Source organism: Mytilus edulis, chromosome 8, assembly GCF_963676685.1.
Source record: "Mytilus edulis chromosome 8, xbMytEdul2.2, whole genome shotgun sequence".
Taxonomy (NCBI): domain Eukaryota; kingdom Metazoa; phylum Mollusca; class Bivalvia; order Mytilida; family Mytilidae; genus Mytilus; species Mytilus edulis.
Genome location: NC_092351.1, coordinates 36,162,211 through 36,180,579, shown reverse-complemented (window position 1 = coordinate 36,180,579; position 18,369 = coordinate 36,162,211). Strand labels below are relative to the sequence as shown.

The 18,369-nt window shown below is 33.3% G+C and overlaps 1 protein-coding gene across 1 annotated transcript; it reads right to left on the bottom strand.

Moving 5' to 3' along the window:
• Positions 1-5,562: 5,562 nt before the first annotated feature.
• LOC139486780 (uncharacterized) lies at positions 5,563-8,925 on the bottom strand. Its single transcript, XM_071271742.1, has 2 exons — positions 8,798-8,925; positions 5,563-8,245 (listed from the first exon to the last, which is right to left on the bottom strand). The coding sequence occupies exon 2, from the start codon at positions 8,233-8,235 to the stop codon at positions 5,698-5,700; it is 2,538 nt and encodes an 845-aa protein (XP_071127843.1). The 5' UTR covers positions 8,236-8,245; positions 8,798-8,925; the 3' UTR covers positions 5,563-5,697.
• Between the last annotated feature and the right edge of the window lie 9,444 nt (positions 8,926-18,369).

Below are 18,369 nucleotides of genomic sequence, written 5' to 3'. Positions count from 1 at the left end.
TTTATCCATGTTTCTTTAACCTTAAAAATTAAAAGAATATCCCATATTCCAATTTGATATTATTGAGGAATGGTAGAACCTTTAACACAGGATTTTGTCTTGACTTATTCGGGAATTCGGAATTTCGTTTCTTTATATTCGGGGTTTCGGAATCGGACACCCCCAACCCCTAACCCCTAAATTTATAGATTCTGGAACTAAAATACCACCAACTATTTCCAGAAATAATTTAAACTGAATTACGGAACTACATGTAAACGTCAAAAACTCCATTCCAATTCCCCTGTACCCATATCATATATACTGACTCTATAGATAGAATCATATACATGTATGTTATCTCATTCTATCCCTAGTTTGTCTATTCTTTGTCAGCATAAAAGCGAGTTTAATATTTTGTAACTGCGACTGTAAGATGGTGCTTACAGGAAAGCTTAATTCCCTTTTGCAAACAAAAGCTGTTACCGAATTGCTGATGGAGAAGGAATTGGAAGAAGACATTGATCATTGTGTTGATGATAATCTGCTACCTTTAGAAACACAGACTGCCCTGAAACGACTGAAAACTTGGAAAAGAGCATGTATGAGTGGCGAGAGATTGTGTGGTCTTGCCATGCTCCATGTTCATCGCGATAAGGTCAGCAGACCAAATTATGATTCTGAAACGATTTGATTGAACCATCCATAAAAAAAAATTTGGCAAACTCTACTAAATCGATGTTGGTTCTATGTTCTGGCAGCAGACTCAAATCAGTGATATTTGGATGATTATCTTACATATAAATTTAAATAAAGTTATTAAAAATTTGGTGTTAGTAAAAGTCTTAAAATATGAAAAATTTATATAAAAAGTGTCCAAATTCAAAACATTATCAAACTCTCTAAAAATGCCTAGAATGCAGGATTTTGCATAATTCATTTCATACCCTCCAAAAAAAATGTTCGCCTCGCTTCGCTCGGCTCAATTATTTTGCCTCACTAAAATAAGATGCCTAGTTACGGCCTTGCCTCGGGTTTCAGTATTGTCCTTAATTAATAGCTCATCGACATAGATTTTATTAAAAATAAACCTCGTATGAATTACATGTATTTGATTTATTTATTATTATACTTTATCAGGGTTTGTTTTGAAGAAGTTAAATTCAAGGACGACTAATGCTTGTACTTTGGTTTAGTAATACCACTTGAAGGAATAAATCTTCATATCGTTAGTATAGAAATAATAACTCCACAAACAGGGAAGGATGAAAACAATTTTGAAGGGGGTTCCAACTTAGGATAAAAGGGGGGAGTTCCAACCACAAGTCTCCATTCAAACGCGTTGATTGTCAAAATAGGGGGCCCCTTAGTATGCAGAAAACCTTCGAAAGGAACAAATTTGAAATTGTTTTTGGGGTTTTCATATCTACTTTAAGAACAAGATTTCATAATCATTCAAATAGTGTACCTCAATGGTGTGTCATAACGTCGTCTGATCTTTTAATTACCGAACGTGACTTATTTCCGGTTATGACTGTTTTGCTGAGAGTGAATTCGCATTGCTAATAAGCCTAATAAGACGTGTAACGGTACTTTTTTTTTTTATCCCAAATTCATGTATTTAGTTTTGATGTTAATATATTTGTTATCTCATCGGAATTTCAAATGTGACATCACTTTGTGCGTTGAGGCTTTGGCTAACTCGGCTGTGGATTAGTTTTTTTTATGTAATGTATCCGTTTTCATTCTGTAGTTAGTCACCACTTCAGTTTTATCATGCATATCTTTTATATAGTCGTTTTATAAACTTTACTGTTTGCAAAAGTATAAATTATTCTAAATAATAAGTATGTTCTTATCCCAGGCAGAAAACCTTAGCCGTATAGGCATAACTTTTTTGGAACTTTTGGACCACAGTGCTCTTCAACTTTGTACTTGTTTTGGCTTTCGAACTCATTTAATCTGAGCGTCATTGGTTAGTTTAGTTTGGACGAAACGTACGTCTGGCGTATTAAATTTTAAACCTGATACCTTTTGTTATTATTATTATTTTTGTGTTTCTCCCTCCTATATGTTCTTCCATTTATTTGTATTGTAGTCCTGACATGTAATGTTGTCATTTTAATATTATGTTTAACATTGCCATAAAAGCGGGAGGTTTGGCATGCCACAAAACCAGGTCCAGCCCAACTTTTTTTTTTTAAATATCCTGTACCAAGTCAGGAATATGGCCATTGTTATATTATAAAATTGAGAATGGAAATGGGGAATGTGTCAAAGAGACAACAACCCGACATAGAAGAACAGACAACAGCAGAAGGTCACCAACAGGTCTTCAATGCAGCGAAAAATTATAGTTCGTTTCTGTTTGTGTTACATTTTAATGTTTGTTAAATTTTAATGTTGTGTTTCTGTTACGTCGTTGTTCTCCTCTTATATTTGATGCGTTTCCCTCAGTTTTAGTTTGTAACCCGGATTTGTTTTTTTTTCTCAATCGACTTATGAGTTTCGAACAGCGTATACTACTGTTACCTTTATTTAACAGTGACGTATCCAGAACTTTTCATAAGGGGGTCTCGCTGACTGACCTAAGGGGTACCGCTGACTGACCTAAGGGGCTCCACTCCAGTCATGGTTCAGTAATTTACTATAAAATCAACAAAAATTTCAGTCTTTTTAGCGTCTCTTAGTTTGACTATTGACATAGTCGTCTAAAAATAATAAAGCTCTTCCCATTTCCTATCCTATTTTTCAGTATACGGATATGGATAGTAAACTGCACATTGCCAGAAAACAAAGAAAAAGTGATGGCAACGTTAAATACGTTAATAAAATAATGCAAATAGACAGGAAATAATAAAAAATAAATTAAAAGCATTGATTTACAAAATTTTAATCTGCTAAGTATATAAACCGAGTCCCTGTGTTTAATTTCACATCAATATAAGCTTCAATTTTCAGTATTCAAATTAATATCCGGAAACATTTTTTTCAAAAACAACCTCTTTTTCTTGGTAATTTCGATCTGGAAGTTGAGTCCCAAGTAAAAACTTTCTTCCTTCACTTTAACTTTTACCTATAAAACTTTCAATTCAATCCATTAAGGGGATACAATTACAATATTAGTTTTGGACCAAGACAGGTGACGTGCACCCGATTTGTATTCGGAGGCATTAGTAATAAAATGATTATTTGTGAGACCTTGGCGCCACGAACCACGTATTTTCTGCTTCATCTTTTATTAAGACAAAATAAATATATTAATTTTTATGAGTGTTTAATGGACTAGTAAAAAATGGAGGTATCAGATTTCTTGAAAAATGCAACAAAACAGACTTTATAAAAGAAAGAATTCAGACATTTACGATCAATATAGAAATAAGAAGATTGGTATAATTGCCATTGAGACAACTCTCCACCAGAGATCAAATAAAGAAAAAAAGACAATTACCAACGTGTATTATGTCACTGAGCGGCTTTAAACGATGAGCATAACTTATACCGCATAGCAAGCTAAAGAAGGTTTAGAAATGACAAGTGTAAAACAATGTAATGGAAAAATCAAGCAGCCTCATTTATGTACAAAACAATAATCGAAAAACAAATAGGACATTCAAGACAGGACAACCACTGAATAAAGGGCTCTTCACTTGGGAAAGGGAAATCAAAATAATGTGGGTTTAATCGTGAATTTAGAGGGCGCTCACACCTCTCCTAGCATGGGACAGTGGCACCACCTTAAGGAGGTAGACCTAGGTTAAGGGAAATAACTCATAAAATCATCAGTATGTTTGAGTCAGCCATTTTCATAAATATGTTCTAAGCTTCTAGGATACAAAGATTATTTCGAATCTGTTTCAGGTAAATGCTTAAAATTCATTGACGAAACTTGTCTGTTACAAACGCATAACTGATTTAAAGAGTTATCTCCCTTAAATCTGTACAAAACAAACATGATATACAGCAACGTATGACAACTATCGCGTTACAATTTCCTCACTTGGGACTGACCATCATGTTGTCTGCTCTATGATAAGATGTATCAATAACGTTGGCGCCTGGTGTGTTTAACTTCATTCTGCTTATGTTGCTAACAACATAGAGTAGTATTGTCCAGCAAAACCAAGTTATTCTTTATTTATATATTTATACAATACAATTGTTGGGTTTACTTAAACCATTGCGTGTATGTCATGGAATAGCTGAATCTTCTGAGCTACGGTTCGAATTTGAATTACATTGCAGACGACTGGGTTTTAGAGTGATGACACGATGGACTATTTCTGTAATAAAAGTAAAGTTAACGCTTCAACAGGATAATGGTTTTTCCCTAAAGTTTTTACTGAATATTAAAATATGTATTTAATAGTATGTTCTGATTTTTTGTATAAATTTTTATTTTCCTATTTAGAAAAGTATTTCTATTTGAACTATTTGTACGGGTACTGAACGGTAAAAGATATATTTATAATCAAATCAGTTTAAAACTTTATTTTCGTAATATTTACATATATAGGAATAGGATTTAGTTGACTAACATCCCATTAGTCAATCTTACAATCATTTGTATAAGCATGGGAAATCTAAATGTCGCATCTTCATGTCGTTGTAAAAAGTATTGAAATGTATGAAAGAATTTTGTTTCAGGCGAAGTATATCGTTCTGTTTTATGCGTACTTGGCCATCAGACGAAACAATTACCTAACACTGTAGCCTTCGGTCTTGTGATTTCATCTGTTAAATGAATGTTTACAAATAAAAGAAATTTAAATAAACAACATATTTAGCTTAATGTACACATCTCTTTTAAATAATTGGTTGCATTCACTTCACACTAAGTTAAACTTGGGTGGAAAGTTGTCTCATCTACAATCATACCACATCTCCTTATTTTTATAAAGTATTCGTATCCGCTATCGTATTTTTTTTTATATTGTAGATGATACTCGTTTGTCCTTTAAAGAGTTTGATGTTAATAAATGTGTTTGTCTCTTATATTCTTTTAAAATTTGTTAAGTCTCTGGTTAACGTAAAGCTTGACATATAGTATGAACCCTTGCCCATCATTGAAGACCATACGTGTGCTGATCTTGAGAAGTATTAAAACTTGCCCAACATTGAAGACCATATAGTTATATGTGTTGGTCTTGCTCGAGACTTGTGGTATGGAAACATGCCTATCTTTGAAGGTATAAAAATAAGATGTTGCATAATAGAAAACGAGACAATTCTCTACAGAGACCAAATTGCGTAGAAGTTGACAACTATAATAGGTCACAATATAGTCAACAATAAGCAAAGCCATAGAAGTATAAACCCAAAACCCATACCACACAGTAAGCTTCAAAATACCTCGAAATGTCAATTATACATGTACATATATAATATAACAAATACATGATGTAACTAGAAAGCAAAAGACCCGATTGATGTAAAGAATAATAAACCAAACATATTTTTTTTTTGTATTTTGTTGATAAAGTCTGCATTTTTTGTGATATTGTTTTTTTTTCAGATTTCTTTCTCGTTGACATTTCCCCCTCAACTGTTTTTCGTATATGTTCAAGAAGCTAAACAATCGTAAAACATTAATCTTTTATTCACAACTTGGCTATAATTAAGGCATAGCCATTAGAACAATTTACAACATTTATTTTTGACTAGAATCCACAAAATATAGATTTTAATTTTAAATTCATCATGTAGAAATGCCTCGTTTTACACAAACGTAAATTGAAATTTTGTTTCATTATTGTCATAAATTTCGTCACCATGCACGTCATTCCGTCTGGTTAGATGTACATGGTCAATGTCTGTTTCATCTGATAACATGGTCCTCCACGTCCCTTTAAGGTAATCGTTACAATGAATCACACCCCCGGGAATATACAAGGTGTGACGTTTGGGGATTTTGAATCCAGTAATGTGAAATTCTCCGTCCTCTGTAAATTTAGTTAGAATGAATGTTCCAGACTCGTCTGTCAACGGACAATCTAAGTGAGAAAACTCGTGACGTTCGAGACCCGCACCACCATTGGTGGCAGCTACGTATTTTTCTAAGTACCCATTCTCGTATGTAAAGTCCTGTATTCCATGTCTATACAGCAACGAAATCTTTTCTTGTTTTGCGTCGGCAAAACTGCAGTCATAATATCGCAAAAGTTCTGTAGTGGCCACATCAGTAACAACTCTTCCATTGAAATCTGGCGGGAAAGTAATTTTGCCCGACTTTCCAGGTACTGTGCCTATTTCCCATTTTACCCCTTTAACTACGGTGTGTTTGGGAATTAGAGGTGGAAGATCACTGAAGCATGCCAGATCTATCAAACTATATTCACCTGGAACTAAATCTGCCACCATTCCATGCCCGCCTTTCATAACAATTGTTCCCGTGTTTCCTTTCCTTCTGAAAGTCGCAAAGTTCTTCCATCTATCACGAATGTATGTTGTAAGTTCTTTGGAATCTGTGTCACTATAAACCTGTTTTAGCTGACTCTGGAACTGACCTACTGATGAGTCATTTAAGTCGATATCCTCAATTTCTTCCTCGATTATCGAAGTTAAAACGTCAGAATTGCCATCCTGGACCATTTTCTGAAAATCGGAGAAGGTGATTTCATCTTTCGCACTTTCAGAAAATGAGGTCATAATTTTAGACATCCTTATAGAACGCTTCTTCTCCCATACATATTCAGTAAATTCTCTAAAGTTCAATGTGCCAGAGCCATTCCGGTCCGCTTCTAAAAACGCCTTCCTCATGGCGTTTACACATTCAGCAGTTGATGTCTCATCCATCACGTATTTCGAAAAGTACACTTCAAATTCATCAAAGGTGATCTCGCTTTTATCGCGTGTGTCTACCGTTTTAAACACTAAATTTACTTCTTTTTCAGACATTGTTAGGCCTATTTCTTTGATAAATTTGTGAAATTCAGTTCTATCTAAAAGACCGTTACCGTTTGTGTCTATTTTCATGAAAACTGCTTTTAGTTTTTCTCTGTTAACTGCTATGAAATCGGTGGTGTTGTTATTCCCCAGACTACCTGTTTTGTTCCCATTTGTTCCATTGAGTCCTGGTTTAGTAGTGACTTTGGGCACAATCTCAACAGTTACAATATCTGCTGTTTCCTGAATACCTTGTAGCTGAATGACTGGTGTACGAATTGGACTGGGCATGTTCGAAATTGCACGAGATACTCGTTTGTGATTTTCATTTAGTGCCGTTTCCACTTTCTGCAAAGAACTTTGTTTGGTTATAGGTGTAGAAGACTGTTTAATCCTTTTTGTATATCGATCACGCAGCAATTTCTGTACTGGAGTTGTGTTTTCTAGTATGCATTCAATGATTTCCTCTACAGAAGATAGCCATGACCGTTTTTCGTAGTCATCTTCAACTGCTATTTCCAATTCTATAACTGGATGGTTTGCTATACAAAATCTGCCTTTTAAATGATGTATTATTCCACTGTACATTAGGAGACTTTCTACTTTTGTATTCTTAGTAATTACTAACTCTATTTTCTTAGTGCTGCTTTGAATTCTGACTTTATCTGGACTTCCGGTATATACACTAACACTTCGCGGAGTAAGGACGCAGCTTCGCTTTGCCCAGGTTGACCAGTTTGATTGCTTTCTACATCGAACGTATACTTTCTCTTTTTTCAAAATCTCTAATACAAGCCAGGAATAAAGGTCATCGATGCATGCTTTGGTTTTATCTACCGTTACTTCTTTGAACACAAGATCTTCTAGGATTTTGACGAAGTCCATAAAAATGAAACTGTCTGCTTTAAACATTTCATCAGTTGATTTGATTATATTCCCGAAGTTGCCAAGGACCTTTTCGGTAAACCAGCAAGCTTCTTCTTTACACAAAACAGGTGGATATGTATCTTCTCTCACTAACCGGTTGTTGATTTTCCATAATTTGTATAGGTCATCATTAGATATGGAACTTTTACATGTTGTTTTAATCACATCCCAACAGGCCTCTTCAATACTTTCAAGGAGAATACCGAAAGAAACTCCTTTCTCTCGCAGAGAATTTTTAACATATATTTTGTAATCCTCAAATTTGATGGTTTCGTCTTGAAATGTCTGATTGAAGATGTGTTCCGAGTAGTTCACAGTCTGTAAGCCACTGATACTTTTGGTTACTGCTTTTACTATTTCTGTTGGTGCGCTGACTGCACATTTCTTGGTGACATCTAGTGCTGCCACCACCTGCCACACGCATGCTAGTTGCTCTCCAGGCATGTTAAGTTAACTGAAAGGAAACACAAAACTCGTTAAAAAAATTGGAACTCTCAAGTACATAAAGTTTTACTAAGAATAAAATGTATGTCGGTCACAAGAGACCAAATGATACAGTTAATAACAACTGTAGGTCATCGTATGGCCTTCTACAATGAGTACAGAGTACAGACCATATCGCATAATCAGCTATAAAAGATCATAAAAGGCCCTGAAATTACAAATGTAAAACAATTCAAACGAGACTATTTTCAGCCTAATTCATGTATAAAATAATGAACGAAAAACAAATACGCAAGACAGCAACAAACGACAACCTCTGAATTGCCGGTTCTTGAACAAGTTTACTATACCGATTTGTTTTTATTATAAAAGTTGAACTGTTTCTAGAAAATTAAATGAACGCTTAGTTTGTTGAAATATATAATGTTTACTACACTCAGGTTTTTTTTTTTTTTGCAACAACAAAAGTGTTAGTAACATTAAAAATTGTTTGAAAACATTGCATTCAATAATAATTGTTTAAAATTCTACCGATAAGTAACTTTTATCATAATTGACTTACTTTTGTAAAAGTTGTTTACATCTATGGTAAATGATATCAAATTATTTTAAGTGGTCTATTTTCAAAAAATACATGTAGTCTGTATCCAGAACGCTTTATATACCATTGCATATACGATTCACGGTGGGTTTCCCCACATTAAAAGGTGTTCTACCAAGAATTGACCAATCGAATTGACAAAATATCTGAACTAACGTACATATTAGTCTTGATTTAATCGCGCCCTCAGGTACAAAATGAAATTTTCTAATCTATTTTAAAATCTTTTCTGTTTAATGATTTATATATCCGGGGTTTAAATTATTTCGTCTTTTATAAGTTTACCTATATAAGAATATGTCTTATACGTAAACTATTATTAGATTCTTTTTTAACGATTTAAAAAATATAAGTTATTAGTTTTGTAAGGAAGATTGTTGATGGCCTTTGTGAAACTAATTTCCATTTGGGTTTTTTAAAAATCAGTTTAATGTTGAAGACTTAATATGTTGATCACTAGATGTCCTTTGACTAAAATTCTTTGAAATCTTTCAAGATTTCGTTGATTCCTTGCATAGATTTGCAACTAGATACAAAGTAGTTTATATGTTCTTATAACACTTTCATTGTGTAACACATTTAAATACAATGGTGGGGCAATAAAGATGTTTATCAGATTTGTTAAAAAAAACATGAATTTTAAGTTCACATCTAAACACAATTTTGATAATTGTAACCTTTTCATTTTCTCTTATATAAACATCTTCTGTTTCTGAAAAATATAACTGAGTCATCTGCATGCATAAGACAATGAAATCTTGTGTTTCTGAGAGAATTACTATTGTCATCTGAACGCAGTTGACAATCTATTATGATAACAGCATCAGCACATTATCATAAGGAAAATGTTTCTGACAAATCACGCACAGTAAAAAACTTTAAAATATAGATACAACATCGTTACATGTTATTGTTGACACATGATTTAAGTACAGTCACATTTTAATATATGTACATGTATGTTATTGTATAAATATATCCATGTCATTTTGGCTTTGAAAGATATGATAACACTTTTCCTGGAAAAATAATGACCCACCGATAAAATCAAATTTACAAATATATATCATATTACCAAGAAAAGGGGAGACGACCAATAATGGCGTATATATGACCATATCAGTCTATGGTATACACATTCAAATTCTAAACTGAGCTATATCGCATTGCTTTGCCATCCGTTTGATGTGGTTGAGCTTTTGGTTTTGCCATTTGATTTAGAACCTTTCTACCACTTAGACGGTATATTTGGTTACTTCAATTACTTTATTTGCACATTTTCTCGATCATAATTGCAATCGTTTTACGTTGATTCTATCAAAAAGGGTGTCTTCTCACCCAGCTTAGTAAGTGCTCCCCCCCCCCCCCCCCCCCCCGGTCCCAACTTTGACCAGAATCAGTCTGCGTGTCCGTTCTGATGAGTCCGCCCCTGAGTTCCTCAGCTTCCTTTCCCCATGATAATAACAAATTTTCCTTTTTTTTATACACTAGGTGTTGGGTTGGGGAGTGTCCATATGTTGTACATATAAGTTTAATTTTCCCTTTAATCCTTATAGACTGTACACGGATACAACTGTACATACAGTCATTTAAACATATGAAAAATAAAAAAATCTGGACTCACCTGAACCACGCCCATATAGAAGTGCCACTTTCAAGAGAGAAATCTACCTGTACAATTTCGCGTTTATGTTTAAAGTTTGACCAATACGATTTGTCGAACAATCAAGCAACTTGAGTTAATATGACATATTTTTCTAAACTTTCACTGAACAGAACAAAGACCCTTAATTAACTTAATTACATAGCCATGCTATTTCTGAAAAGGACAATAGACTTGATAAGAATTACATGTACTATTTTGTCAACTTGGCTTGGAGCTAAAATCAGTCAACCGTTGGCATTTACGGTTTAGTTAATAAAATATAAATTCTTTATGTAATATTTTGATTAAAATTATACTTTAACAAAGAGAAGATATGAAGGCGAGACGCAGCCTTAACTTGTTAATCTTGCAGAAAAATAAATATGGCTTGGAGCTAAATTAAGACAATCGTTGGCGCTTAGTTTATAAAATATAAATTCATTATATAACATTTTGATAAAAAAATTAATAATTTACAAAGAGAAAATACGAAGGTGAGACGCAGACTTATCTTGCTAAAAACTATTTAACACAATTTTTTTTTATTGAGGTCTTTATTGACTCTTTGTCAACACCCCTTACTCTAGCTAAGTTCGACTCGAAATCACAAATAGAAAATACTTAGTCTAATATAAAAAGTAATTATTATTAGTATATGTAAAAAACTAAATGTAAAAAACTAAATGACATGAATGTAGAAGAGAAGAGATGCTTTATTTCCATAAAATGGGCTCACAAGGAGCATAATATAATATCCTTATAATATTATTCTTTTACAAATATAATAAGCAATACAGTATACATAGTTACAAACACAAATAAGAAACAACAGTTTTCATATATTAGTATATATAGGAGCATATATAAAACCTTCGTCTCAGGCACACATCTACAAAACTGTAACAAAGTAACAAAACAGAATACTGTGAGTAGGCTAAATATATCTAGCTGGACTGCAGCTATATATACACATACATAAACGATCAAATGAGTCCTAAGTTATAAAGTCATCTTAAAGAATTCTCCATTGCACCATTTAATAAAAAATAAAGTTATAACTGATCAGAGACATATGTGTTGCAGGTTATACGAGAAAAATATAACACACGGAATAATTTACTTCGAATAACGTTACGGATTTCTTTTGACGCTAGATTTGGCCAAAACATGAATATCAGTGTTGCCCTGAACAGCAATATCTATTAATAACCCTAATATACCTAATGAATATTGTCCATTGGCGGATCCAGGGGGGAGGGGTTTGATTCTGGGAGTTGAAACCGGGGCATTTAACCCCCTTGTTTGGACAATCAATGCATGTGGGCAGTGCTACATCGTCATAATCTACCGTCACGGTATTCAGTATAATTCGTCTCAAGTATTTGTTGTGGTACTATGTCACGGTGGGTATGGTTGTCCTGCGAGAGAACGTACTGTGCTGGTGATTTGGTCCTGACGGGTGCTGGTGATCAATGAAAAAATGTAAACAAAGACGAAAATAATGATTTTTGACGTTTTCACTCATAAAAAATGGAAGAAAACGGTTGAGATTTTTCAATTTTGTTTCTTATGGGTTCATATGTAAACCATTAAAAAGTTGACCCTCTAAACTTTTTCAGTCAGCGTAACACAGAAATGCTCATTTTCAGAAAATCTCGAACTGAAAAAATAAAACAAAAATGCTCATAGAGTCCGCTTTCTATACCGCAATCCACGCGACAAAACTATTTTGTGAAAAAACATTGCAATTTATTAACATTTAGCATTTTCTCAATTTATTCATGTCCTGATACTGTGCTGGTGGGTCCTGTCATTGTGCTGGTGGGTCCTGATACGGTGCTGGTGATTTTGGATAAGAAGTTGGTCATATTTGAAACAAATGTTACAGAATCAATAAAATTGGGTAGATAATTGTTGTCAATAGGATCTATGACTCCTATTTTAGCTCTTGTGCATCCATTTGGCTGTTTAATATGTGTTTTGAAATGATCGTAACTTGTATTAAATAATTACATAAAAGGGCAACATCTTTCGTCCAATATCAGATAACAATATATAGTATCTAAAATAAGATATTTTTAATGGCCCTTACATTGATGCTTCAACAATGATCAAAGCCAATGCCGCATAGACATGTTTGTTAGCGCTCCGCATACCCCTCCCCACTTCCACCCAACCAACCCTCCTCATTTCCTCCTTCATTGTTACAGTGGTGTACCAAAACAACATTTTATTACATAAAATAATAACACAAAGACACACATTATTGAATAACGAATGCTTGCAGGTACTGAAAGCTAGTTCAAAGCCGCATTTTCAACTAATAGATAAACCATGTTCTCATATACAAAAATCCCAATCGTGTAGATTAAAAAAGTCTCAAAACTTAAGTTCACATTTTAATGTTTGATGAAGCAGAACTTTAAAAGTGTGCAGTGAATCTTGTTCTCACAACAGTTATTGTCATAATTATGTTTACATAAGACTCATAAAGGAATTAAGAAGGTACCAAGCAATATTTTACAGTTCAATTTAATGATCATGAATGGAAGGAAATGGTACGTAAGTTTACATAGGACAAAAAGAAATTGATAGTATTTTTTGGCGAAAGACTTAAACGCTTCCTTGCATTATATAGTACAGCTCTTCTATAAAAGCATGCAAAAAAAAAATTTGATTGACTTGCTTGCTATGTTTGCTTGGATGTTTTCAAACAATAGGTAGGCGGAGTTTCAATACATACTGGGATTTGATTGGACAAATACAAACTGACAGGAATTGAAGTTAATGTTTATTTTCCAAATAAATTGTAGTATATAGTAAACAGACTACTTACCTGTCGTTTAAAAACATCCAAACAATCATAGCAAGCAATTTAATCAATGGTTTGCTTTGCATATATTTATAGAAGAGCTGTAAATTCTAAAAAAAAAAAGAAATTTTGTTGTCGTAGATGGTTAAATCCTCAACAAAATCACAATATCTTTGTTGGAACGAATAAAGGTTTTAAATCATATTTTCGTGGACCTTTTAGCTTCCACCCTGACGAGACATGTTAGCTGTTCGTATGCTGTTGCACCTGACGCACGGAAACTTTCACATTTCCATCTTCTTTTCTGAAATATTTTACCCAGCTCATACTTGACAGGACTGTTATCCTAGTAAAAGGTGTAACCAATGAATTGAACACAAGTTAAAAATTCCATAATACTATATAATTCATTTTATGTGTCAATTTGTTCGAAAAAAGTAGAAAAAAAGAAGTTTTTTTAATGCCATGATTATCTGCCGCTTTCTAGATCTATGCTTAGCATTTATTTCAGATGACATGGACTCCTCACCCTGGTGACCCTGCTGCCTTTCATAACTTTATCCGTATACATATATTAATAGATAAACAAAAGGCTGCAACTGGTATTTGATTCGTTGTAACGAGAATATTTGTGGTGAATGGAAACTGTGAGGGTCAAAATCTTAAATTGCTTATAAATGTTGCTGGACCCAGTTTCGTTATCTGATCTGAATTTTCTGAAATGTGCAAGGTGATAGACATTTTGATTTTTTTTACTCGGTAAGTTTTGCCCTAATTGCTTGAACATTTGCAATATTAAAGCCGATTTCAATGAGTGTGTAGACAAAGGGAATATCTTTGGTTATCTTGCTTGCTGAACAGAAAAGTCATTGTTAGGTTATGTAAACTACCCTACTTTAAGAGTAGACTAGTCCGACAAATGACACATCTTTCTGTCTGTAGGACCAGGCTAATTCGAAAGAAGGGTATAGACCTTACCTAACAATGACTTCACGGTTTAGCTAACAAGCAAGCTAACCAAAGATATAACATTTGCCTACATACTCAATGGAATCGGCTGTAACTAAAAACTCGAATACATTTTAACAGACAGTGGTCTGGTTTGTTGATGAATATTGTTTTTCCTAGATTCACTCTTGAAAAAATCATTTGGTAACATTTGGTCATTGTAATACGGACGCCAAGACAATAAATGAACCTCACACGATCCCTGGACACAGTTGAGCTTATATATGATCTTATAGCGATTCGGGTTGAAAATCAGTTGAAATTAAGCCAGTTATTTGTGTGTGTAGATTTGTATTGTTTTAAACTGTTATGACTTTTTAAAGTTAAATCTAGGTGTTTAATCTAAGAGTTTCTTTTTTAAACTTATTTACTTGTTTTATACTCAATTGGTAGTATGAAGTTACGAGATATTTTAATTTTTGAAATTGAAGGCACAATTAACAAAGCAAACGTTAGTTTCAAATACTTTTAAATAGATTTTTAAGGATAATGTACCCTTGTGTTGATCCCATGCTAAACATAACAAAAATTTCTGTACAAAGGTCTGTGAATTTTCTACAAAAATAGTGATTTTATTTTCACCAAATTCTCTTTTTCTACTAAATACAATAATGAACTATCAATAATAATGCTTTGCAAGAAGTTTCCCCTTGATACATGTATATGTACAAAATTATATCTCTATTATTCATTGTCTGTGCTGTTTTGATACTATTGCAGTTTGCACATTTTCGTAATTGACAGGCCACAGGAGGGGGTGATAAACCATACACGAAAATATAAAATATTGATCTAAGTACTTAATTTGCATCTCTGAACCCCCACCCCGGCTTGTTTTTTAGGAGGGTGTCTAAAAATGGTCGATTACAGACAGCCGAGTACGCATTTTACTTTCCAGGCGTGTTTACGTTGATTGTTAAAGTCCTGAAAACGGATAGATAGAAACAAAAATGTTTGATTTATCTGGCTTTAGATTCAGTTTTTTTAAATATAAATTAAGTCTACATTTTAATATAATAATACTAAGAATTCACAATATAAAAAAATGCAGAAAAAAAAATGGAGATGTAAAATATCTTAATAAGGAGTCATTACTACAGAGATGGTGTGTTTGACACACAAAACTTAAAAGCTTAGTGATATTACTAATATTAAAATAAAAATGTATTTTAGTTTGGTAGTTTTTCCATTTACCCATTTTCAATCATAATTAAGGCACATTTGATTTTTTATTCATAAAAATATTTAAATATAGAAAAGTAGGACACATTGTTCACTTCCTCCCCTGTAATTCTTTATCAAAAATATTTATTTATTTTGGAATTTTGAAATGAAAAAGCTAAGAAATCTTAGTTTTGTTAATGTTCTCTAGGTTATCTCGTCTTTATTCTCTGACATATTCTCTGACATATTCTAGTCTGCCCTTTCATAAAATAGTGATTTTTTTTAGTGTTCTATCGAACTTTCGAAAAAAATACCTGATAACCGTTCAGACAAAAAAAATATGTTGAAAAAATCTTACAGATACAGCAAGTGATTCTTAATAGCTGTAAGATACATTTTTCTTTTAAAATACAGCTTTTAAATCTTACGGGAAACTATTCCAAGCTTAACACTTTCACTGTAACCTCGCTCTAACTTATCCCCCATCCCCCCAAAAAAAACCAAACAAACAAACCCGCAATACTATTGTCATTCTTATAGTCACCACTCAATTTTTCACAAACAAACGTGTTTTAAGCTGCTAAAGACATATGATTCAAACGCGCTCAGAAAGTCCTTTCTTCTATATTTTTGCTCTCTATTTTTATACAAAACCTTTTACATTTTTATTTTATGGGTTATTGTTGAAGGTCGTACAATGACGTATGGTTGTTAACACATACTTTCTTTGGTTTCTTATGGAAATTTGTCCATTGACAACAAACATACAACATCATCTACTTTATATAAGTATTGTATAAATTACAACGTATTTTGGCGATCTTGCAAAATGATCGTAATCCCGAAAATCGTAAACATATTTTCTTATCTTAAAAGTGGGCAAGAAGGGTTCCATTAACAGATTATAAAAAGAATAAAAAATAGGGTTTTTTTTTTCTCTCATAATAACAGTAAACAGATTCATAACAATGTCAATTTCAAGAAAGCAGACAACAGTTAATTACTAGTAGTCAATAACAGTACAGCATCAATGATCTTGACTGAATATTTGCCACTTTTCACTAAAATATAAAGGCACAGAACCAGGACATAGAAGCACAGAACCAGGACCGTTTTTCTTATCACCAGCACATCGTCAGGACAATTCCGTTTAACGAACTTGCACGACTTTTGCAATTTTATATTGTTGTAATATACTTTGCATGGTACTTATGACGCATCAGAGAAAAATTAAGCAACAAAACAGTCGTTTTATTGCCGTTCTGATACAATGTAAACAAACCCACCAGCACAGAATCAGGACCCACCAGCACCCGTCAGGACCAAATCACCAGCACAGTACGTTCTCTCGCAGGACAACCATACCCACCGTGTATGTAGATTATACAGTTTTCCGAAATGTAGATTTGCTTTCTTATTGCTTCATCACATTCTCATGTATATATCATATATAACATAACGGTGTCACTCCGTACCTTTAAACGTAAACAACATAAGGTCTGAAAACTACTATATATATCGGGTTCGTCCATATAATCCACCCAAGACCGTTCACTTCCGCGTACAGGTCATTAGTTTACCCACATTTAAATGTATAGTTGCTTTGTTGGTGTGACTGTCGTTTCGATTTTTAACTTTTATTTTATTTTTGAATTTTTTTTATATCACACACTACATGAGAATTCGAAGATCCTTTTATGGAAAGCATCTGACGTCTCCACAACCCTTTTCACAAATTGGCTAAACGAATTAAACAGTCCCATAGTCATTAATAACCTTGACTTATTATGTATTTTTGATAGTTATCTTTGAGTTTATCTTATTTTAACCTCCCCCCCCCCTTTCCCTCTTTTTTGGGGGTGTAAAATGACAATAGGTTAAGCTCAACATTCAAATGTTTTCTGCTTTGTCAGATTTTCTTTATCGACGACAGTTTCCAATTTAATAGAAATAAAGAGCTGCGCTATAAGCGCATGATACGCCCGTTGCAAAAATTGGGAAAATCCCCCTTTTTAAGTATACAAATACATAACTGGAAAACGTAAAATCTGAAATTTATAAAAATTGAAAGGTAGCTTAAGTCAACAGATATAAACAATTCACCAAAGTTTCATAAAATTTTGTGAAAGTGGTTATGAGAAATTATCCTAAAACTGGAAAATCCCCCCTTTTTAAGCATAAAAACTCATAACACGGAAAAGTAAAATCTGAAATTTATAAAAATCGAAAGGGAGCATAAATCAATAGATATATACAATTCACCAAAGTATTATTAAAGTTGATGGAAGCATTTTTGAGTTATTGTCCGAAAACTGGAAAATCCCCCTTGTTTGAAGGATAAAACTTCATAACATGGAAACGAAAAATCTGAAATTTATAAAAATCGAAAGGGAGTTTAGGTCAATAGATATAAACAATTCAACAAAGTTTCATAAAGTTGGTGGTAGCGTTTTTTCAGTAAATGTACGAAGTGTGGACGACGGACGGACGAACGGACGCACTGACGGACGGACAACGGTATAGATAGTAATACACAGTCAGGAAAAAAACTTAAAATTGACACTCATAATTTTCAAACACCTCTTTCCCCTCCTGCGCGCATGTCTAACAAATAAGGCTTAATATTTGTGTTATGCATGCATTCTAATGGTCATAATGGTGAAATATAATCCCTTTTGGGTGTAACCATGGCAACAATCTGCATTTCTTTGATACAAAATATAGCAAAAAAGGAGAGTGAACATGTCACAAATGTCTCCAAAATTTGGTCCAAAGGAAAATTTCAATCAATTACAGTGATACCTTTCCTGAAACCATAGGTTTATATCTATCAAGTGGTCCAAAAACATTTTTAAAACTAGATAATTCAAAGATGATTGTGACCAAGTTTGGTAAAATTTGTCC